General features: G+C 32.5%; 1 protein-coding gene across 2 annotated transcripts in view; it reads right to left on the bottom strand.

The window, feature by feature from the left end:
• Window positions 1-20,104, bottom strand: part of LOC121378667 — a 159,300-nt gene that overhangs the window by 73,152 nt on the left and 66,044 nt on the right. For both annotated transcript variants that reach the window (XM_041506945.1, XM_041506947.1), the window contains 23 exons: window positions 19,385-19,570; window positions 18,290-18,424; window positions 17,426-17,611; window positions 16,125-16,256; window positions 15,303-15,494; window positions 14,576-14,707; window positions 13,373-13,561; window positions 12,456-12,587; window positions 11,707-11,892; window positions 10,927-11,100; window positions 10,321-10,509; window positions 9,292-9,426; window positions 8,656-8,838; window positions 8,246-8,377; window positions 7,247-7,420; window positions 6,054-6,179; window positions 4,983-5,165; window positions 4,413-4,535; window positions 3,834-4,031; window positions 2,748-2,897; window positions 1,677-1,865; window positions 1,194-1,316; window positions 478-666 (listed from right to left, as the gene is read on the bottom strand). In XM_041506945.1, the coding sequence (XP_041362879.1) occupies window positions 478-666; window positions 1,194-1,316; window positions 1,677-1,865; window positions 2,748-2,897; window positions 3,834-4,031; window positions 4,413-4,535; window positions 4,983-5,165; window positions 6,054-6,179; window positions 7,247-7,420; window positions 8,246-8,377; window positions 8,656-8,838; window positions 9,292-9,426; window positions 10,321-10,509; window positions 10,927-11,100; window positions 11,707-11,892; window positions 12,456-12,587; window positions 13,373-13,561; window positions 14,576-14,707; window positions 15,303-15,494; window positions 16,125-16,256; window positions 17,426-17,611; window positions 18,290-18,424; window positions 19,385-19,570 (3,738 nt within the window). The remainder of the gene's footprint in view (window positions 1-477; window positions 667-1,193; window positions 1,317-1,676; window positions 1,866-2,747; window positions 2,898-3,833; window positions 4,032-4,412; window positions 4,536-4,982; window positions 5,166-6,053; window positions 6,180-7,246; window positions 7,421-8,245; window positions 8,378-8,655; window positions 8,839-9,291; window positions 9,427-10,320; window positions 10,510-10,926; window positions 11,101-11,706; window positions 11,893-12,455; window positions 12,588-13,372; window positions 13,562-14,575; window positions 14,708-15,302; window positions 15,495-16,124; window positions 16,257-17,425; window positions 17,612-18,289; window positions 18,425-19,384; window positions 19,571-20,104) is intronic.

Consider the following 20,104-nt stretch of genomic DNA (forward strand, 5'->3'; position numbering starts at 1 on the left):
TGATACATGTTTGATAAATATGCTGTTTGTAATACAAAATACAAACTTAGCGTAGGTATTTTGTAAGATGCTTCATAGCACTTACTTGAAAGCAAAAGAAGGAATGACATATTTTAGTTGTTGGGAATACATACAATGGAATAATATATACAGTAAAATAGTTTTAAACCATACAGCTCATAGTTAATAATTTTATTGTAAAGTTAATATGTAATATTTGAATAAATTTTTGAAGGTTTAGCATAGCATTTTGTAAGACAATTTGTAATACTTATGTGAAGGCAAAAGCAAAAAAAACCCCCAATTATTACTCATTATTATACACAACGTATACAGTAAAATAGATTTAAACCATATCGCTCATAGTTAATAATTTTATTGAAAAGTTAACCTTTAATACACTTTTGACAATAGCGATATTTTTGCAAACAAAATGCTATCTACTGTAATATCTTATATTCCATTCAGTTTACTAACCACTGCTGGATCTGGATCAACAGCTGTTGCTTGAATTATGCTGGTGTTTACGTTAATTCCAACACTGATTTCCTTTGTATATGGAGTACGTTGGAATACTGGTGGTTGGTTATCCCGCAAAATGTTGATGGTAGCAGTGGCATAACCAAACTTTTCAGGATTTCGCTGATCTCGGACTTGCAAATTAATCTGAAACAAGAGATCATAAATATATTTTGAAGACATTCAAAATTTTACACATCTGAAATGTTTTGTTACTTCATATATAACTTTGTATTTGGTTAGTGAAGCCACAAGTAATCTTATCAACTAGCGTTTATCTTGTTTCTTGCCACATCATTAAACACATCCCTGTACAGGGCATGGAAGTTTTTAAATGAGATCAAAATTAGTCCTAATGGTATTTTTACAGCAATCAATGACATTATGATACATGTACTTTTTCTTTACGGAAGTAGTTTCAGTTTCTATTTTCTACACACATTACGTATACAAGTGTGTAATGATGACTGATGTGTTGTAGCCTACTGTGAAATATCTCGTCATGCAAGTCTAGCTATTATCAATCAGATGACCACTGCATTACCTTCTCTTTCACTAACCACTAACAAATAATCTTAGTTGTACCAAATGGACATTTGGCAAAACTGTGTTCATTCTAAAGCAAGTGACCACATTAAAAAAGTTCTGACACAAAATGCTATATAGAAACAAACCGTGTCTAGAGTCTGTGTTCCTTGTAGTAGAGATCGCTTCACAATGAGATCACCAGTACTGGGATGAACAAAGTAGAACTGCTGTGCTTGGGCATTACCGGTAATTGAAAACACTAGCTTATCCTGCAAAAGAAGTCATGCACACATTAACATTTTGTTGCATTAATCAAAAAATAAATGACTGTTAGAACAAAAAAAACAATTATGAGATAATTTATGAAGGGAATAATGCTTGCTATTCCTCATTAGCCAGGAAATTAAACTTCAAGCAATAACAGTTTATCTAGAAATGTTAATAAACTTCAAGTTATTTTTAAAATTACGGTTCTTTTAATCCTGTAATAAACCATCTTGGTCTTCTATTCAAACAAAATTCATCCATATACAGAAGAATACAAGACAAAGGTGTGATCTGATCTAAGTATGTTAAATTGCATGCATAAATTTTATTTTTCCAGAAATACAAAAATACTCTATACATACACCATCATCATCTGTAGCATTCAGCTTAATGATGGTCTCAAATGGCTGCTGTTTTGCGTATATAGTTTTCTGATAATTGGTTAGAGAATCAGTGAAACGAGGTGCATTCAGATTACGCTGCACGTTGATTGTCACTTCAGTTACAGCAGTGTTTGTTGGATAGGCTGAATCATAGGCAGTTATTCTTAGCTGAAAGTAGAAATTATTATCACATTTTCAATACAAATGAAAACAAAATTATCTATCATGTCAATAATGTTGATAACAGTTTCAAAAATACTTTAAAAACCAACTTTTCACAACAAAATTAACATACGCATTAACATAAAGGGTTCATTTATAAAACTGGGTTAATGCAGTTAATGAGCTTCACATTTCGTTAAAGATACCACCACCTTTATAAATATAACAGAAATGGTCATGATCTTCATTCTAAGTATGTCATTTTCCCCACCTTTATGAAACCAAAAATGTATTATTGGCCAATGCTGTTAGTGGACTTGTTGTACTCGAAGAAGACAAAAATAAAAGAGCAGTACAGTATTAACCTGCATCATGGAATCACTTGAAAAACCCCCACCAAACATTCTTTTTCAGTTAGGTTCACCAAAATAACCTGCATCATGGAATCACTGTTAAAAACCCCACCAAACATTCTTTTTCAGCTATGTTCACCAAAATAAATGTCTATCATTTCATTTGCTACCTGGATGATCTCAATGTATTGTTGTGGTTTTTTGCCAATTAAGCTACTTAAATGTTAAGATGGCTATAAACCTCATTCCTACCTTTTTGAAGTAGATATTTATGGATTAACTAAGAGGGCCTCTTATACAGACAGTTGGAAGTATATCGTAATATTAGGGTGGCAAGTTGCTGTTTAATAACAGTAACAGCTTTAGTAGGTTTGAGTTTACACTAAACAGTTGTGATACATATTTCGGGTGGTTCTTTTTATTTTTATTTTTTTTATTATATTGTACAACAACTAAAATATGAGTTTTAGAGATGAAATATATTGTTCTTTGTTAAAACTATCTATTTCTGAGCAAACATTAAAAGTTAACTTACAGTGTACTGTGTTCGAGACTGGTCTTGTCTTAAGCTGTTTGAGTCAATAACGGAAATCGATGCGGCTCGTTGATTGGCAACATGTCCTGGAATCAACTGGAAGAAGTTCTCGGCAACACCTACTCCAATTGTTTCAAACTGAATCGTTCCCTAAAGTCAAAATGCATATGTCAGAAGCAACAAAAGTTTACACAGCATATTTACAAAGTTCTATTACGGAATTAAAAAATACACCCTGTCAAGAAAGCTCTGAATACAAACTTATACTCTGTCAGTCATAAAACTTAACTTGTTGACAGTGATGGTTTAGAAAATAACAAAAAAGCTATGTTGAACGAAAGCTGTTTTGACTTGGCAAACAACCAACCAAAAAAAGTATATTTCAAACCAGTCAATTAATGTCTATAGATGAAATCTGCATAATATATGCAATTATTGAAAATATATTTCCTTCGATATTTGTGTCCATATGTGTAATAAAATATAATATTACATTAATATGATAATATCCAAAAAGGAGAATTCAGAACTTTTAAGGTTCTGAATATTCCATTTACAAGAACAAAGCCCATCATGTCATTTCATCTCAGTACGACTCAAATATAAAAGATATTTAAAGGTTCTACACCAGCACTTTCTAATCCAAATATACTACTCAACTTTTGCTAGGGATATATAAAATATATCTCATGATAAACAATTTGTGCACATCTTAAATTTGTGCAAAATGTGATCAATGTAATTATGCTTAAATAAATAAGTATTTTATTGATAAAATTAAAATAAAGTTAAAAGTTTATTTTGCTTTCTGACACCACTAGAGCAGATTGATTTATTAGTCATCGGCTATTGGATGTCAAACATTTGGTATCCAATAGAAGCAACAGATCTTTTATATACACGTCTTCAGACAGGACAGCACATACCACAGCCCTTGATATTGGTTGGAATGGAAAATCGCAACCAGAATAGAATAGAATAGGTCCAACAAGGAGTTTCGATTCTGCTCAGCAGAGTGCTCTACCAACTGAGCTAGATCCCACCCTAAAATGAAAATACTAATATTTCCAAAATCGTTAAACTTACTCGAAGATCAGGATCAGTTGCCATAATTCTAAATCCGTTCATTTGTATTGTGGTACCATTGGCAATGTCCTCTCGGATGGAGCTGCTGTAAGGTGGGTTGATGAAAAGAGGCTTCAGCTGATCACGGAGAATGTTCACGATGACAGTGGCACGAGTCGTCTTCACTGGATCACGCCCGTCACTTGCTTCTATCTCAAACTGAAAAGTCATAAACAGTTATGAACCAGTTAATATAGACTTTAATATATATATATAAAAATAATTAATAAACAAAAATAAAGAGCATAATTCTGGTTTTAAAAAAAAAGAAGAAGCTTTCAGATCAATGGTAAAGTCAAGGATGACATGACTTGATCCATTTTTCAACATAATTGCAGAAATAATGGTATTCAGAATAGTTTATATTAACCCTGAGTGATTAACATTTTTTAAAGTCCATTATGGTACAAAAACAAAATGTAGCTATTCCCCTTAGGAAGCTTAAGACAATTTTTACATATTTTATACATATTATTTTACGAATCTTAGAATACTATATTGAGACACATTTTGTAAAAATATTTTGTCTCCACAACAAACCTGGTATTGACTGGTGCTGATCACAGTCAAATCTGATCTGACAGAAATGCGTCCTTGCGTTGGATCAACATAGAACACGTCGGTGTAAGGCTTGCCACTGATAAGTGTGTACATCAGAGTGTCCTGAATAAGAAGAGATCAGTGTCAAGTCTTGAAAGGTGAAATCTGCCATAGCTCAAAACTACTCTTAGATACACACCAAAACCAGGAATAAATACAATTAAAATGCCTTGTTGGACTAATTAATATTAATAAAATTTAAAATATAAATATAACCACTAACAACTAATTCACTGTCCTGGACAGACAGCCCAGATAGCTGAGGTGTGTGCCCAGGACAGTGTACTTGAACCTTAATTGGATATAAGCACGAAAATAAGTGCTACATTTTTTACATGAAATGGAATAAAATTTGAAAATAGAAAAATACTACTACTGAGTCTTTTTTCTGTCAGAAGTAAAGGGAGGTAATTATACAGAATTTTAAAATTACATTTATCTAAAGAATATTTTAAAGTGATAACTGTAGAGATAAATAGTTTAAATGTGGTCTGTTGAGTTCAAACTTACCGTATCAGCATCAGTAGCCTGAATGGTCTCTATGACTGTTCCAGGTGCTGTAGTATCTGGAATGGTTACATTGTAAAGAGTCCGAACAAAGACGGGTGGATTTTCATTTCGAATAACAATGATGTTGACCATTGTAGTGGCAGTCTGAATCGTGAGACTGGTTCTCTCAACTCGTACTTGAAGCTGCAACATAAAAAAGAAGGAATGACATAAAATGCAATATTGGTGCATTATTTGTTTTTAAAATTTTCCAAAAGTATCAAAGAGAACCAAGTGTTTCTTAGATTAAATCTACTTTGAAATCATATGGTGTTAGCAAATAAACTAGATATTAAAGATAGAGTTAAAATAAAAAAGGAAAAGAAACAACTCCACAGGCATTCAGATATTCCAGACATTTATGTTAAGATCTGTATTTACATGTTATACTATTGTGAAGCAACAAAATAAATAATTACATTCAGCTATGCTCAGAATCCCCCATCCCCACCTTCTACACACAGAGAATGATTTAAAGACATTATCAACTGAAGTCAATGTTAACGCAATTCTGACTTAAAAATGATCATGGCAGCCTGTTAAAATAATATACCATTTGCAAAGTAAAATATATTAATTTCTGGTAATACATGAATATTTTCATAATCCATAGGTGTCTATAACATTCCAAATAGACAACACAAGAATTCTGTGGAATAACATGGCTCGCATACCATAAACTTACTCGGTGTCACTAATAGCTGTATCCATAGATGATCATCTCAATGTATGTTAAAAAATAATTAAAAACTAAACCCAAACTTCATAAAGGTAAAACAACAAAACACTGGAATCAGGGAATAATATTTCCCACAAACCGTTATTCAGTGTGTGTATCGGTTACGCAAGTTAAAATATATGCAAACCAACAATCGGTTATGTGGTGAGCATTTACATTCTAAAATAAAAAGTTACAAACTTCCTGATCACTAGAACTTTATTTGTAAATATGTAAATAAAATCCAGGTAGTCCACAAATGGGATACCTAGGTAAAAATCATGTAAGTTAACAGAAGTCTGTACGAAACTTGCCTGGTAAGACTGAAGTTGAGCTTTGTCTTCTGTGAGTTTTGTCTTGATCTTGACATCGCCATTACCATCCACATCAAAGTAATCAGGGCCAGAACTTCGTCCAATTACAATGAATTTAAGAGAGTCCTAAGGAGAAAAATATGCACATGAATGTATAAGTAAAAATCCCAACTTCTCACAACACTTACAAAATCCTTTCATCTTATTTGCTAATACGGTATAAATGAATTTTTTCTTTTTAATTCACAGAATCCGTTATAGAAATACCTGTCACCAACCAGTGGTCGACATGACCTTGAATGTTTATAAATATTAGCAGGCTTTCAATAAATACTAAAGATTTAAGCTAACTTTAGATCAAAGCTAGCTGTAAAAATTGTAATAAAATGTATAACTTCTACTTGTACCACAATAGGGATAATTTTGTTTCCTTTGAAGTATGTAAAATTTCAAATGGCCAAACTGTAAGTGGCAGATTTATTTAAACATTCTGTTGAAGTGAATATGTATTCTGTGACTTTTTAATATTTTTTAACAAACTTAAATCACACACTTATATACAAACTGGCACACACATGAGGTTGGTGATTTTGTTTTTTGATTGATTTATTATTTATTTATTTTTTGTTGTTGTTGTTGTTGTTGTTTTTGATTTTAGATGATAAATTACAGGAAAAAACCCACCCAGAAGCCCAAGACATTCAGTAACTAAATTACCTCACCGGCAAACAACCGTAAACTATGTTTTCTTAAAAAACAAGGTAAGTAGTCAATAATGATTTCCTCAAACCCCCAAAGACAGCTAATTTAACAATGATGAATGAATAAGAGGGAGAAGAGTGTAGGAGACAATAAAGACAACAAATATTAGTCTGGTAAAGATATTATGATATCACACTACTGCACACACAATATAAATGTTATAAATAGTTAGGATATATTTTCATACCTTGAAGGTATCTTGAAGCAGTAGGTATTTATAACATGGTTACAGTCTTACTATCTTCTAGTAAGATTTTTTTCATTAAAATAATATATATATAAATACATACATACATACATACATACATACATACATACATACATACATATAAATACATATAAAAATAACAAAAAATAAACCTGACATTATCACATTCTATTTAAATAAGATTTTTTCACGAATGAAATAGAGTAAATAAAGAAAAACCTACTTGTGGTTGTGGTCTAATTGAGGTGATGACTTCGCCAGGTGATCTGTTCTCAGAGATGGTGATGTTGTGGTTTGGAGTAACAAACAGCTGTGTTGCATCGAAGTTCACAGTGATTTCCACACGTACGGTCTGAGCAGCAGTGGGATTACCAGCATCTCGAGCCTCAACATTAACCTACAACAAACCAAACACCTACAGTACAGAACAGTTTAAAACATACATAGATGCGTTCCATACCAGTTGAATTATCACTAATGCATCATCTAAATTATAATTTTGTTAAGCACATACTTATACTTTTAGAAAAAATACACATAATTTACAATTATTGTTGATAAGCCTTCCCAAATTGTGTAATTTTAAATGTTGATTCTTTCAGAATACCATACTATAATATTGTTCGCAAGCGCTCTTAAATGTATATTTGTGCAATTTAATTGAATCATTTTAAACACATTCAGAGAATATAGCCCTGAACTTGAGCAATCAAATACTGAACCAGTTTCACTTCGGCGATGTTTCAGGTAATAAATTGTCTACCTGATGCATTCACAGAATAATGATCACTGCAATTGCCCAATGTATCTCTCATTCCACATGAGAAAGTATAGACATGACAAATAATAAAATATGTGCTTGAATGTTGTGATTACTAATCTTACACCTGTGTCAATTTGAATTTTAAAATACACTGCTCAGATCCTGTATGTGTAAACAGAGTTACAAATAAAATGTTTACCAAGCTCCATATATGAATGAATGAATGTTTAATGACATCACAGAATAAATGTTTAATGACATCACAGAATGAATGTTTAATGACATCAAAGAATGAATGAATGAATGAATGAATGAATGAATGAATGAATGAATATGTAATGACAACCCAAAACAAAAAACATCAACTATTGTGTACATTTAAGATCAATACAGAAATTCTAAAATGATCAATAAAACAGCGTGAACAGCTGTATAAGTCGCATTCAAGCGGGTACTTACAAAGAAATTTCTGAAGCTGACAAGACCATCCACACTTTTTAAGAGAGTGATGTCACCACTTGTTGGATTGACAAAAAGAAAGCTTTGGCCATTTCCATCAACAATTTTGTAGGTAATCTTATTTGCTGGAGGCTGAAACCAAATTTTAATAATCAGAATTAATTTATTAACCAAAGCCAGAATGGCTATAGATACTACAGAAGTAAAGATATGTGTAACAGGTACAAAAATATACAAAAATATTAAACAAATTTGATACTAATAATGTAGATTAAATATGCTATAATAAATCACTATTTAAAGAACAAACTATTTAAATGAAACAATATGAAATATAGAATATTAAAATGTATGTGACTTAATATAAAAATAATCTAATTAGATAAATAATATACAGTTTTAATACTTACAGCATCATCATCAGTTGCATTCACTTTGACAATAAATGATCCTACAGTAAGTGTCTCTGGAATTGTCTTTTGAATAAGACCATGACTGAATTTTGGCACAAAGAAGTTCCGTGAAACAGTTATTGTAACAGCTTGGACTGCGGATAACCGGGGCGTACCAAAATCTTTGATAACCATCCTTGCCTGAAACACATTTTGAAAAGGTGTTTATTTAAAAACAATACAAGCCTATTACTCCTTTCTATAAGAACAAAGTTCTTATTCGGAACATTCGAAGATTTTAATTTCATAATCTTATTATTTGGAAATTGTTTAGCATTTTCTTTATACTGACATAATTAAAATATCTTCACTATCAAGCATATTCTATCCATCTCTCAACTTTCACAACAAAAAAAGCAATGCCATAATTTACAATACTATTTTCAAGATTTGACATGTTTCCAAATCATTCTCAAAATAATTTTAACTTATCCTAACTTCTCATCAATGGCATATCCATGTTTAAGTAAACTGATCTGGGGTAAAAAATGCCATTAGTGAGAGGTCAGGTTAAGTTAAAAACAAATTTATTTTATCTGCATATGAAAACAACAAGAAACAGAGCAGATGGTCAAAGTGTGGTAATGAACTTACTGTATAGACACGTTGTGTGTCAGATGACAATGGAACAGCAGCTTTTGTAGAGATCACACCGTTTTGTTCTATCTCAAAATATGTTGTAGCTGAGCCATCTCCAATCAAGGAATATTCAAAACGGTTGAATGGATCCTGAAATTATATAAACACAGTGTCAATCATTACATCTGTTTAATAAATGTCAACATAAACAGGAATGTTATAGCCATTTAACAAGCCTTCTCAGAGAACTGCTAAACCAATACATGTTTGCTACTGGGCCAAATAAATTTCCATATCCCCTAAGTTTTTGTTCCGTAACTGTGTGAAAAATAAGTAAATTGCCATAAAGGTCAAACTTGATCTGTAACAATACATGATAAATATATACATAAAATTTCAGCTCAATATCTCAAGGCATTGTGAAAAAACCCGTCCGGAAAACTACATGAGTGACAGACGGAGTGATGGACAGACAGACAGACAGATGGAAACAAAACCTATAATTCCCTTGGTTTTGATTGGTAAGGGACTAATAAAAAGCATTCTGAGAGTATTGCTAAAGCAAAACATGTCGCCAGTCAGGCCCAACAAATTTTCTAATCTCCTTAGTTCAAGGGCCATAACTCTGTAAAAACACTGGTAAATCACCATGAAATCACACTGTAACAGTGCATGATAAAGCTATACTCAAAATATCAACTCAATATTTTCAAGCATTGCGGGGAAAAACAGAAAGTCTGAAAAACTCATTTTTGAATCTCCGAGTTTCAAGGACCAAGAGTAAATCACCTTGATAATCAAATTTGATCTGTAACAACACACAATACGAAATTTGAGCTCAATATCTTGAGATATTGTGAAACAAATTCCAGAAAACTATGTGTGGGACAGACTGACAAAATGATGGAGACAAAACCTATAGTTTTCTCCAGTTGGACAGGTAGTGGACTAATAAAAGCTGAAATCTTGAAAAATCTTGAAAAAGCTGAACCACCTATAGCATACTTTGAACTAATGCGATTATATGACATTATATACACTTACATCCACATCATTATCTCGGCCATCAGCTGTGAAAACTGTGTTCTTTCCAGTTAACTGTCCAGAGATACTGGCAGTAAAGTCAGTGTTTTGAAAGAATGGGGCAGTGTTGCGTTTAACTGTGACAGTGACAAAAGCTTTAGTTGTACTTGGTTTGCTTGGAACTCCATTATCTTTGGCAGATACTTGGAACTGAAAAAGGACAAGAAATATTGTCAAAAAAGAGCCTATAGTCAGTATCATGTACCAAACTAGCTAGAGAAGAATTATAAATACTGATTCTTTCATTGAACTGAAATGTTTTTCTAACTCAACATCAGCTCTTTTTAAACAGATATCTTTACCAATTTTGTTTTTAAATGTTTTAAATAACAAACTTAATGAATATTTAATGAAAAATACATATAATATAACCCCTCCATTGTTATAACTTTTTGTATGGTTTAACACAAAATAAACACTTCAATGCATTACAATTAGCAGGTAGAAAATATAGTATTTAATCCCAATATTCTAAATTGATTGGTATTACCATTTCATTAAACCTTTTTTCATTTCCAATATTAACAAGGTTGTACAAACCATTGCCTTAATGTTTAATAACAATACCTCAAAGACTTGTGGATTTTGCTTGTTAGGATAATTTAGCATGGACTTCTTCAGAGATATCTGTCCAACAAAAAACGTGGTGCCAGTGACAATTTGGGTCACGGTATCGATGTTAAAGAATTCCAGTACAGTCGTATTTCCTTCCAGTTCATAGGATACATCCTTGTATGGACTCTACAACCAAAATGAATGAATGAAATAAAGAGTATGTAAATGAAGACGAAACTGAATGGAAAACATTAAGAAATAAATAAGAAAATGGTTTAAGTAGATTTGTTTAATATCACAGAAAAACTAGCCATTTGTCAGATTATATCTTCAACTTATATTTTAAGTTATATTCTACAAGGATGTGATATCTGTTTCAAAATAAAATCTGAAACAATCTTAAAAAGCTGAAAATTCTATACAATACTAAATAAAGGTAATGTTTTCCTCATTTCAGTCTAATCCAATCTGCTTTGTGAAAAATATTTTCTGATGAAAAAACCCAGAGCTGAAATAAGATACAAATCCTATCCATAGTTCTACAAACTTAGCACTGTGTTTAAATGCTTGTATGGACCTTTACCCACTCTTCTACACACTTATTCAGCACATAAAGAAAACTAAACCATTATACATGACACTTGTAATACTTCAAACAAAATAAACAACTTCTAGATCTGCTAAAAGTAAAATTTAATGAACACGATGGTAAAAAACCTAACATAATTGTTCAACCCACTATATATAACATTTCAGACTGAAACAGAAAGTAAAAAAAAGAGTAGTACTTACAAAGACATCTGAATCTGTGGCTGTCACTGTTATGAATGGTAGGCCAACCTGTTTTATTTCAAGAATTGTTTCTTGATATGTGCTTTGTGAAAATACAGGGGGGACATGATTTCTGTTCACATTCACTTTCACAACAGAAATATCACTACGTTTTGGTAAACCACCATCTTCCACAATAACACGAATCTGAAACATAACATTCATAACATAATATAATTAAAAAAATTAAATTTTAATCATGTTTTAACTAAATTTAGTTTTTTTATGAAGTCTGAAAAAATTTAAATTTACATCAGCAAATTGAGATTTTTGATAACCAAATATGAGCTTAGCTATTAACTATCTAATAATTCCAATTACTTTTATATTCAAACTAAAAGATGTCAAGGTTTGTCAACATGACAAAACTGATTAAGATCAATGTCAGATGAAACTATTAAATTGAAAAGGAACAAATCTGGTCATATAACTACAAAAAATACCGTAATGTGTCACAGGGCGTTTACATAATATATTATTATGCTACTAAATTATTAGAAAAAATGCATAAGAAACTAAGAGGGTAAACTTCAAGATAATTATTTACACACAACAATTGTTTTCTACTCTTTTGTCCATTATGACAGAAAAGCAGTAAACTATACTACCACCTAACAAAATATTATACAATCAATTCTTCAGGGCATACCTTTAAATATATATTAATATTATATCCCAATTTTTGTGGAACGATACTGTATTATACTTACATAGAAGGTTTGAATATTAATGTTGTTTATATCTGTCTTTGTGCTGATCTGGCCAGAAACGGAGTTGACGTCGAAGTACATCTGTGAATCACCATCACCAATGATTCTGAAGGTCATATCGTTGTAAGGACTCTGTGAAAAGCAGTATTTATTATCAAGTGATAGGTAAACAAGAATTCCACAGAATTAAATATCTTACATATACCATAAAGGATTTCAGTGTATTACGAAGAACACCCATAGGTGCAACTATGGACCAAGTTTCATTGACCTATACCTTATAGTTTATGACAAACTGATGTAAATGCTAAACTTTAATGTTAAACTTTAATGCAACAGTTGATGCTGTTGCAGCTGTCGGATATGTGTTGCCTATATGTCACCTTTCTACTTCGTAAAGGCGGGACATTTTACTTCATCAAGGTAAGACAATAAATATGACATAACTATACTGTAAGATTCAGAATAATTCATGACCAGTACTGTCAAATACAGTGAAACCTTTCAAGACCAGACCCTCTGTAAAGCAGAATTCCCTCAAAACAGGACATTTACAGAGTCCCTTTTTAAAAACCAGGACAGAACTTAACCTCTCTAAACTGGATCCCTCTTAAAACCGGATATTTGTCTTGGTCCCAAGGGTGTCCAGTTTAGAGGGGTTACACTGTACAATATCATTAGCATCCCACAACAGCTTGTCTTTAGACATGGCTCTTTAGAGCATGTCACCTATTGCCATGTCTTTTCAAAATAAAATATTCTGACTTCACTACAGATAAACTACACTGCCACAGTGGGTTACTGAAAAAAAAAAGACATCTACTTTAAACACCCTGATATACTTCGCAACATAACCACAAAAAAAGAAAAGAAAAAAAAAGAAAGAAAGGATTTACCAATGTGCGAAAAATACATACGTTTGTATCATTGTCTCTGGCTCTAACTTGAAAGAACGGTTGGTTCAGCTGAATGTTACTATCAACTGTAACTTCATAGGGTTCACCAGTGAATTCAGGTGGAAACATATTTCTGATCACAGTCACTGTTAGAGTTGCTGGATCACTGGTGCAGATCTTTTCATAATTGTCCTGTGCTAGTATCGTCAGCTGTTTAATAAAGAAATGGATACAAATATCATAGTGGTTCACTTAATACAAAGAAAGACAGCTAATCTTAGCATCTTAAAAACATGTCTGACACATACAACATTATTTGAAACAAGCATTCTGAGAGTACTGCTAAAGACATTCATGTCCCTACTGGGCCCAACACATTTTCAGATCTCCTAAAGTTTGTTTTGTTTAACAACATCACTAGAGCACATTGATTTATTAAACATATTAATCATCGGCTATTGGATATTAAACAAATCCAAATTTTGACATATAGTCTTAGAGATGAAACCCACAACATTTTTCCGTTAGTAGCAAGGGATCTTTTATATGCACCATCTCACAGACAGGATAACACATACCACAGCCTTTGATATACCAGTCGTGGTGCACTGGCTGGAACAAGAAATAGCCCAATAAGCCCGATGGGGATCGATCACAGACCAACCCCTAAAATCTCCTAAGTTCAAGGGCAAAATCTTCATGAAAATTAAACTTCATCAGTAACAGTACATGACAAAGCTATATAACATTTTTTAACTCAATATCTTCAGGCATTTTAAAAAAAAGTCCAGAAAACTATACGTGGGCCAGACAGACAGACAGACAGACACAGACAGAACAGACAGACAGACAGAAGGAAACAAAAGTTATAGTCCCTTCTGTTTGAAGGGTAGGGGACTAATAAAATGTTCAAGTTTCAAGCAAGTAAACTGTTATGCTTTAACCTAGTGTCATCAAAAACAGAACCATACACCCTCTATGCTTAATGGTGATATGGTAGAAGTTTCAGGCTAATCTGTTAATAACTTACATGGGACACAAAACACACCAAAACCCTGCAACAGGCACATATGATTAGTGATATTACCATATCCTTCTTTACATAAGCAGGAACAAGTGATGTGGCTGTAATATGTTAGTCACTGATTATGAGAAAGTGCACAATAATGCAAGGCCAGTATTAATACATGTATCTATCAAAAAATCTAAATTTATTTTACTCACCACATATGGATCACCAGTCAGTCCAATAAGGGATCTCTTTGCAAACACCTCTCCATTGTCATTAATGTAGAACTTATCTGCATTCATTGAATTGTTAGCTAGACGGTAGGTGACACGGCCAGCATCACTAGGCTGTAAAACAAAATGCATCTATATGACTGCTGTTTGTGGTATGTATGTATGTATATAAGACTGGTGATGTTTTTTAAAAATTAAAGTTAAGCCACAACTAATCCACTGCCCTGAACAGACTGCTCAAATAGCTGAGGTTCCTGAACCTTAACTGGACATAAGATTAAGAACAAAAGTAAGTTAAAATGAAATGAATTAATGAATTTTATTCAAGACTAGTGATGTTCTTTTAAACTGACCGAGTCAGTGTGTTCCCAGATGTTTTAACCTGAATATGGACATGTTAATAATTTGGATTTTGGACTTACCTTAAAGTGAATATATCTGTAATGTAACACTTGCAGTTTGCTGCAAATAGTGCAAAAACTTAACAGGCATCAATACAAACACCTGATACTTTCCCTCTCTCCAAATGCTTCTTTGTGTGACTAGCATATCAAAACATAGGTACAATGTTGTATTGGACAATGAAAGTAATTTTCTTTAATATTATATGTTTTTTTCTCAAGTACAAATATTCACGTCTACAATACTTATATCTGGAAAAGAACCATTTTCAATTAAACTATACTAAATAAGAATAAACTGAACTTACATTTTTATCTGCATCAGTTGCTGTCAGTTTTGTCACCATATTATTCAGGCCATGTGTCTCAAATATTGTGGCTGTATATTGTCTATTTGTATTGCTCCATATTGGACAGAACATGTTTCTCCGAACATTCACCGTAAGAACTTCAAATCTCTCACAAGGTGGATTTCCCTTATCACTAGCCTTCACACGAACCTAGAAAAAATACCGAAACAAGTCATAAATCAAATTAACTCTCTCTCTCTCTCTCTCTCTCTCTCTCTCTCTCTCTCTCTCTCTCTCTCTCTATTTCTCTCTCTCGCTCTCTATACTTATATACTGTAGATCCTAAAATTAATGCGATCATAATATTAATGCGAAAAATGTGACTTTGTGTTATTTGCCTTAATAATATGACATATTTATTTCTATGTTTTAGCCAGCAATAGTCCAGCATGCTATGTGTCACACACTTTTGAAACAAACAAAGATAAAAATTCTAATACATTCATAAAAGAACTGGACCACTAAATACAATATGTAAGTTTCAATGACACCTTCATAACCTAGCAAAAGAGTAGGTTATATATGCAGTAAGGGTACTCTAATAGAGGATATCACTTATTCATCTCTGAAGTACCAATTTGTGGAGCAGCATTTGGGATGTGAAATCATTATTGTAAAGCAATATGGATGAAAGGAATATGGTCAGAAAGCACCTACATCGGTAACTGTCAAACCAGGCTAATGTGTACATTAATAATAGAAAGATATCGGTAAATCAATACAAAAACAATATTTAAACCAAAAAATGCTGACTTGTATCATTTTACAATTCAACTGTACCTTGAATACATTGACAGGATCTGCTAATATTCCACCATTGACCTGAACTACTCCACTACTTGGATCGATGAAAAAGTAGAACAAGGCATGGTCATCGCCAATGACAAGGTATTCTGTAGTGTTGAATTCCAACTGTGAATTAAAATTATTCAGGTTACAAGACAGAAAGCATTAATCTATTTATTATGATTTAGATCGGATACAATAGATGAAATCATGTGATCAAGATGGTAGGTAATCTATTCAAGCAGACTCTAATAACTTTTAAAAAAAAAGTATAATAATCTCCTCAATTTAAGTTTCTGGACACACAATTAGTGACAGCAACATGCCAAAGTTTACAACATTATATAGTTATAGTGTACAGAGTTCAAACTGGCATCTGTATAATCCAGATTTCTTTGTTAACTGGCACGATCACAGATTTCCAGTTTAGCGACAATAGTTTAGGTGAAACATGTCTAAACCAGCACTCTGTGTATACCTGTGCCTTTGTCAGTCCCCTTGAAGCTGGTTTAGACAAAAGTCCACTTTATTTTAAAATATTGGACTCTGAATCTTTTCTGTTGTTTTACCACATGATTACTGCTTTGACATGTGTACAAGGCAGATTAACACTAGGGTTTTTTTCTTCTGAAATTTGACTTGAAACCCCTGGCTTTGACTTTGAAAATTTTAGCAACATTTTACAAAAACTTGGGAATTTTCAGTTTCATTTTAAAAACATCTTATTAAGCTAAGTTAGAATTTTAAAGAGTAATATTATACATATACTTTTATTTATTAAAAGTAATATATCTGTTTTGCATTATGAACCATTATGGGGAAGGGAAGGGGTGTTTGTCGAAGTGTTACAAATTGGTTTTCAAAATACATCTTTATATATAATAATAAAAAATGGGAATTAATTACATTCATATAGGGAATTTTTTACTCCAAAATTGGGAATAAAAAATGACATAGTCTTTGGGGAATGGGTAGGGAATGCTGCCAATTATCAGAATCTAGAAACATTCATAATAAAACTGTGTAATATCTCCAGTAATGGGGTATTGGTACTTGTATTTGTCTTTATTGTGCAATGTGCAAACAATTAATAAGGTGCAGCAATACTGAATCTATGATTCTTAACAAATGTTAAGATGTTTACATTAACAGGTATGGGACCGGAAAAAAACAACCCTCAGTTCATTGAGGGCAATCAAACCTGCAACCCATCACACCTCAGGCGAGTACTCAACCCACATCCCACCCCAAGTTCAACAACAAAGAATAGCAAAGAAAAGCAATGAAACTCTTACTGAATCATCAACATCGGTGGCCTTTACAGTTTCAATTGGTCCTGTCGTTGTTTGGTTAATGTCAATAGTTCTTGGCAGGTTATCAAATGATGGGCAATTAAGATTTCTGAGAACAATGATAGTCAGAGTAAACGTGTTTACACTGATCAAAGATGGTGTTCCACGGTCACGAGCACGCATTTCCAACTGGAAGTAAAGAAAAACATTTAAGCATAAAATATTCCATGTGAACAAGCCAAATAACAAATACATATTATTGTTTCATACTTGCCAACTCTTCAGTCACCATTAGAAATAAGCAGAATTTTCCATTTGTCCACCGGACAAGAACACTGAGAAATCTACTTGTCCAACAATATTTTCTATTCTCCAAATAAATGTTTTGTTTTATTCAAGTACAAGGACCGTATTTTTGATTTCTCAAAATTAAGCTGCATTGAACATTTTTACTTGTTCACTGGACAACCACTAAGGTACATTTTGCTTGTCCGAGCAGATTTTCGTGCTTATTTCGAACACTGTGAGACAATCTCACAATAATATAAAGCATAACATTCAACATCACACCAATATCGATAGTGCTCTTCAAACAGAAGGAATTTATCTTACAACAAAAAAACAACAACATCCCCTACCACTCAAAGATAACATTTATCACATAAGATAAAAGCTATATAGTGAAATAAATATGCCATTTTATTTAGATTGTCATAATTATCAATTCTATGTAAGTGTCTTCTGTTTGATTGCTATATACAAGAAGTTCCTATAAAAATCACATTACATTTTACTCCCACATTTGTATGTAGTCCTACTTAGTCATGGTAAATAAGCAATAATGCTTATAAATAAAAATGTACTAACTGTGAATTGTCTCTGCTTCGTATCATCACTCAAGAGTGACAGCTGTACATAGACACGTCCATCTGATGACACTGTGAAGTATTTCAGTGCTTCTGTGTTGCCTACTGGTTCGTATGTAACTTTGTTAAATGGCTCCTTTAAATAAAGCACAGGTATTAGCAAATAACCATATAATATGCAAACTAAAAGTACCTAAATTATGCCCACCATTAAAATTATAAACTACTGCACTTAGAAAAGTAGTCGTAACAATTCCTGATATTCCTGTCTTCATTTTTAAAAAAGATATTAATGGATTCACAACAATTTTTATTTTCCCAAGAAATGAAAAAATTAAGAAGAAATTATGTTGATAAAAACAGTTGAAAAAAGTGAAGGAATAAAATTGTCTAATATATGGTTATTTCAACAATTAGTCAATTGATAGTGAGTGTGAGAGGGATGAAACTTGTTGCTTCTAAATCAGGGCTCGAAACGGCCTGTGGCCAGGTCGCCAAATGCGACCAATGTCCTGTTTGGGCAACTTAAATATTAAAAAATAATGGCGTTAGTCGCCCAAATAATATTATCTTCTTAACATACGAGCCACTATTAATATTTGTATTACATATTAAAATCATACTCGTGATTCGCTTACCATAATTTGCCAACATACATTATTAATTTTTGGGCCACCATATTTTTTGGCGAGTTTCGAACCCTGTAAATAGGCATGACTCCAATAACAGTATAGTACATACCTTGGCCTTTGGGACATGGTCATGGGGCACTGGTTGGGACAGAGAAACACTTGAGCTCACAAAGGGCGACTGACCCTGTGACCTATTGCACATCAGGTGATCACTCTACCACTTAGCTACACCATCCAAAGGATGCAGAAATATGTGTTTAGTTAAAGTTCGCCCCAGCTAATATCAATTGGGCAAAAAAAAAAGTAATATGTTGAATTTGATGATTCTACAGTACAACTACCCATATTTAATTTACCACAAAGAGCACAAAAAATGACATGTTTAAATTAATTACACCTGTAAAAAACAAAAATTAACTATTTATTAAGCTGTATATTTGTCACAATTAGAACTGAAATCTTACCCTTGTGTCCGTGTCATTCGCAATAATGGTGTAGAAGTCTTTTCCTAAGGACTGGGTTTCTAATATCGTTACAGTGTCTTTGTTAACAAAGAACCTGGGTCTGTTCAAATTTCGTTCAACTTTGACGGTGAGTGTGGTGAAACTGTACTTGGATGGAATACCGCCATCAAAAGCTCTCAGTCTTACCTAATAAAAATAAAACAATGATTTGTTTTTATCTTAATAGTGCATGGTAAACAGGTTGCTGTCACAAAGATCAATCTGTTTTAGTTACTACATTCATAAACAAACACATGACATTAAGTTATAATGAAAGATTTAAAGAGTTATAACAATATTTATTTATTTATCAAAAGAAGATCACAAATAGCCAGGCATACAAAAGTGCTAGTATGAACCAAAAAATAACTGCAGTCAAATCGCACAGTTAACTGTATATGCATAAATTAACAATACATGTCTCAATTTGTTTTGTTTAGCTTATGTGGCATAAGAATATTAATGTTCATACACTATTATTTGAATCAGGTGACTGCCAAATGACATAATTTTGATAAGCAACGTCATGTTCGAAAGTCTTAGCTGTATGCATTAGGATGGCTTGTTTAGTTATATTGGAAGGAATTGTCCAATTTGTGTTTAGTTTGTATTTCATGAATGCGAATGAAGGGAACGTGTCAAACATTTACACTGTCAGTGAAACGTTTAACTTTTGTCAAT

Source organism: Gigantopelta aegis, chromosome 8, assembly GCF_016097555.1.
Source record: "Gigantopelta aegis isolate Gae_Host chromosome 8, Gae_host_genome, whole genome shotgun sequence".
Lineage (NCBI taxonomy): Eukaryota > Metazoa > Mollusca > Gastropoda > Neomphalida > Peltospiridae > Gigantopelta > Gigantopelta aegis.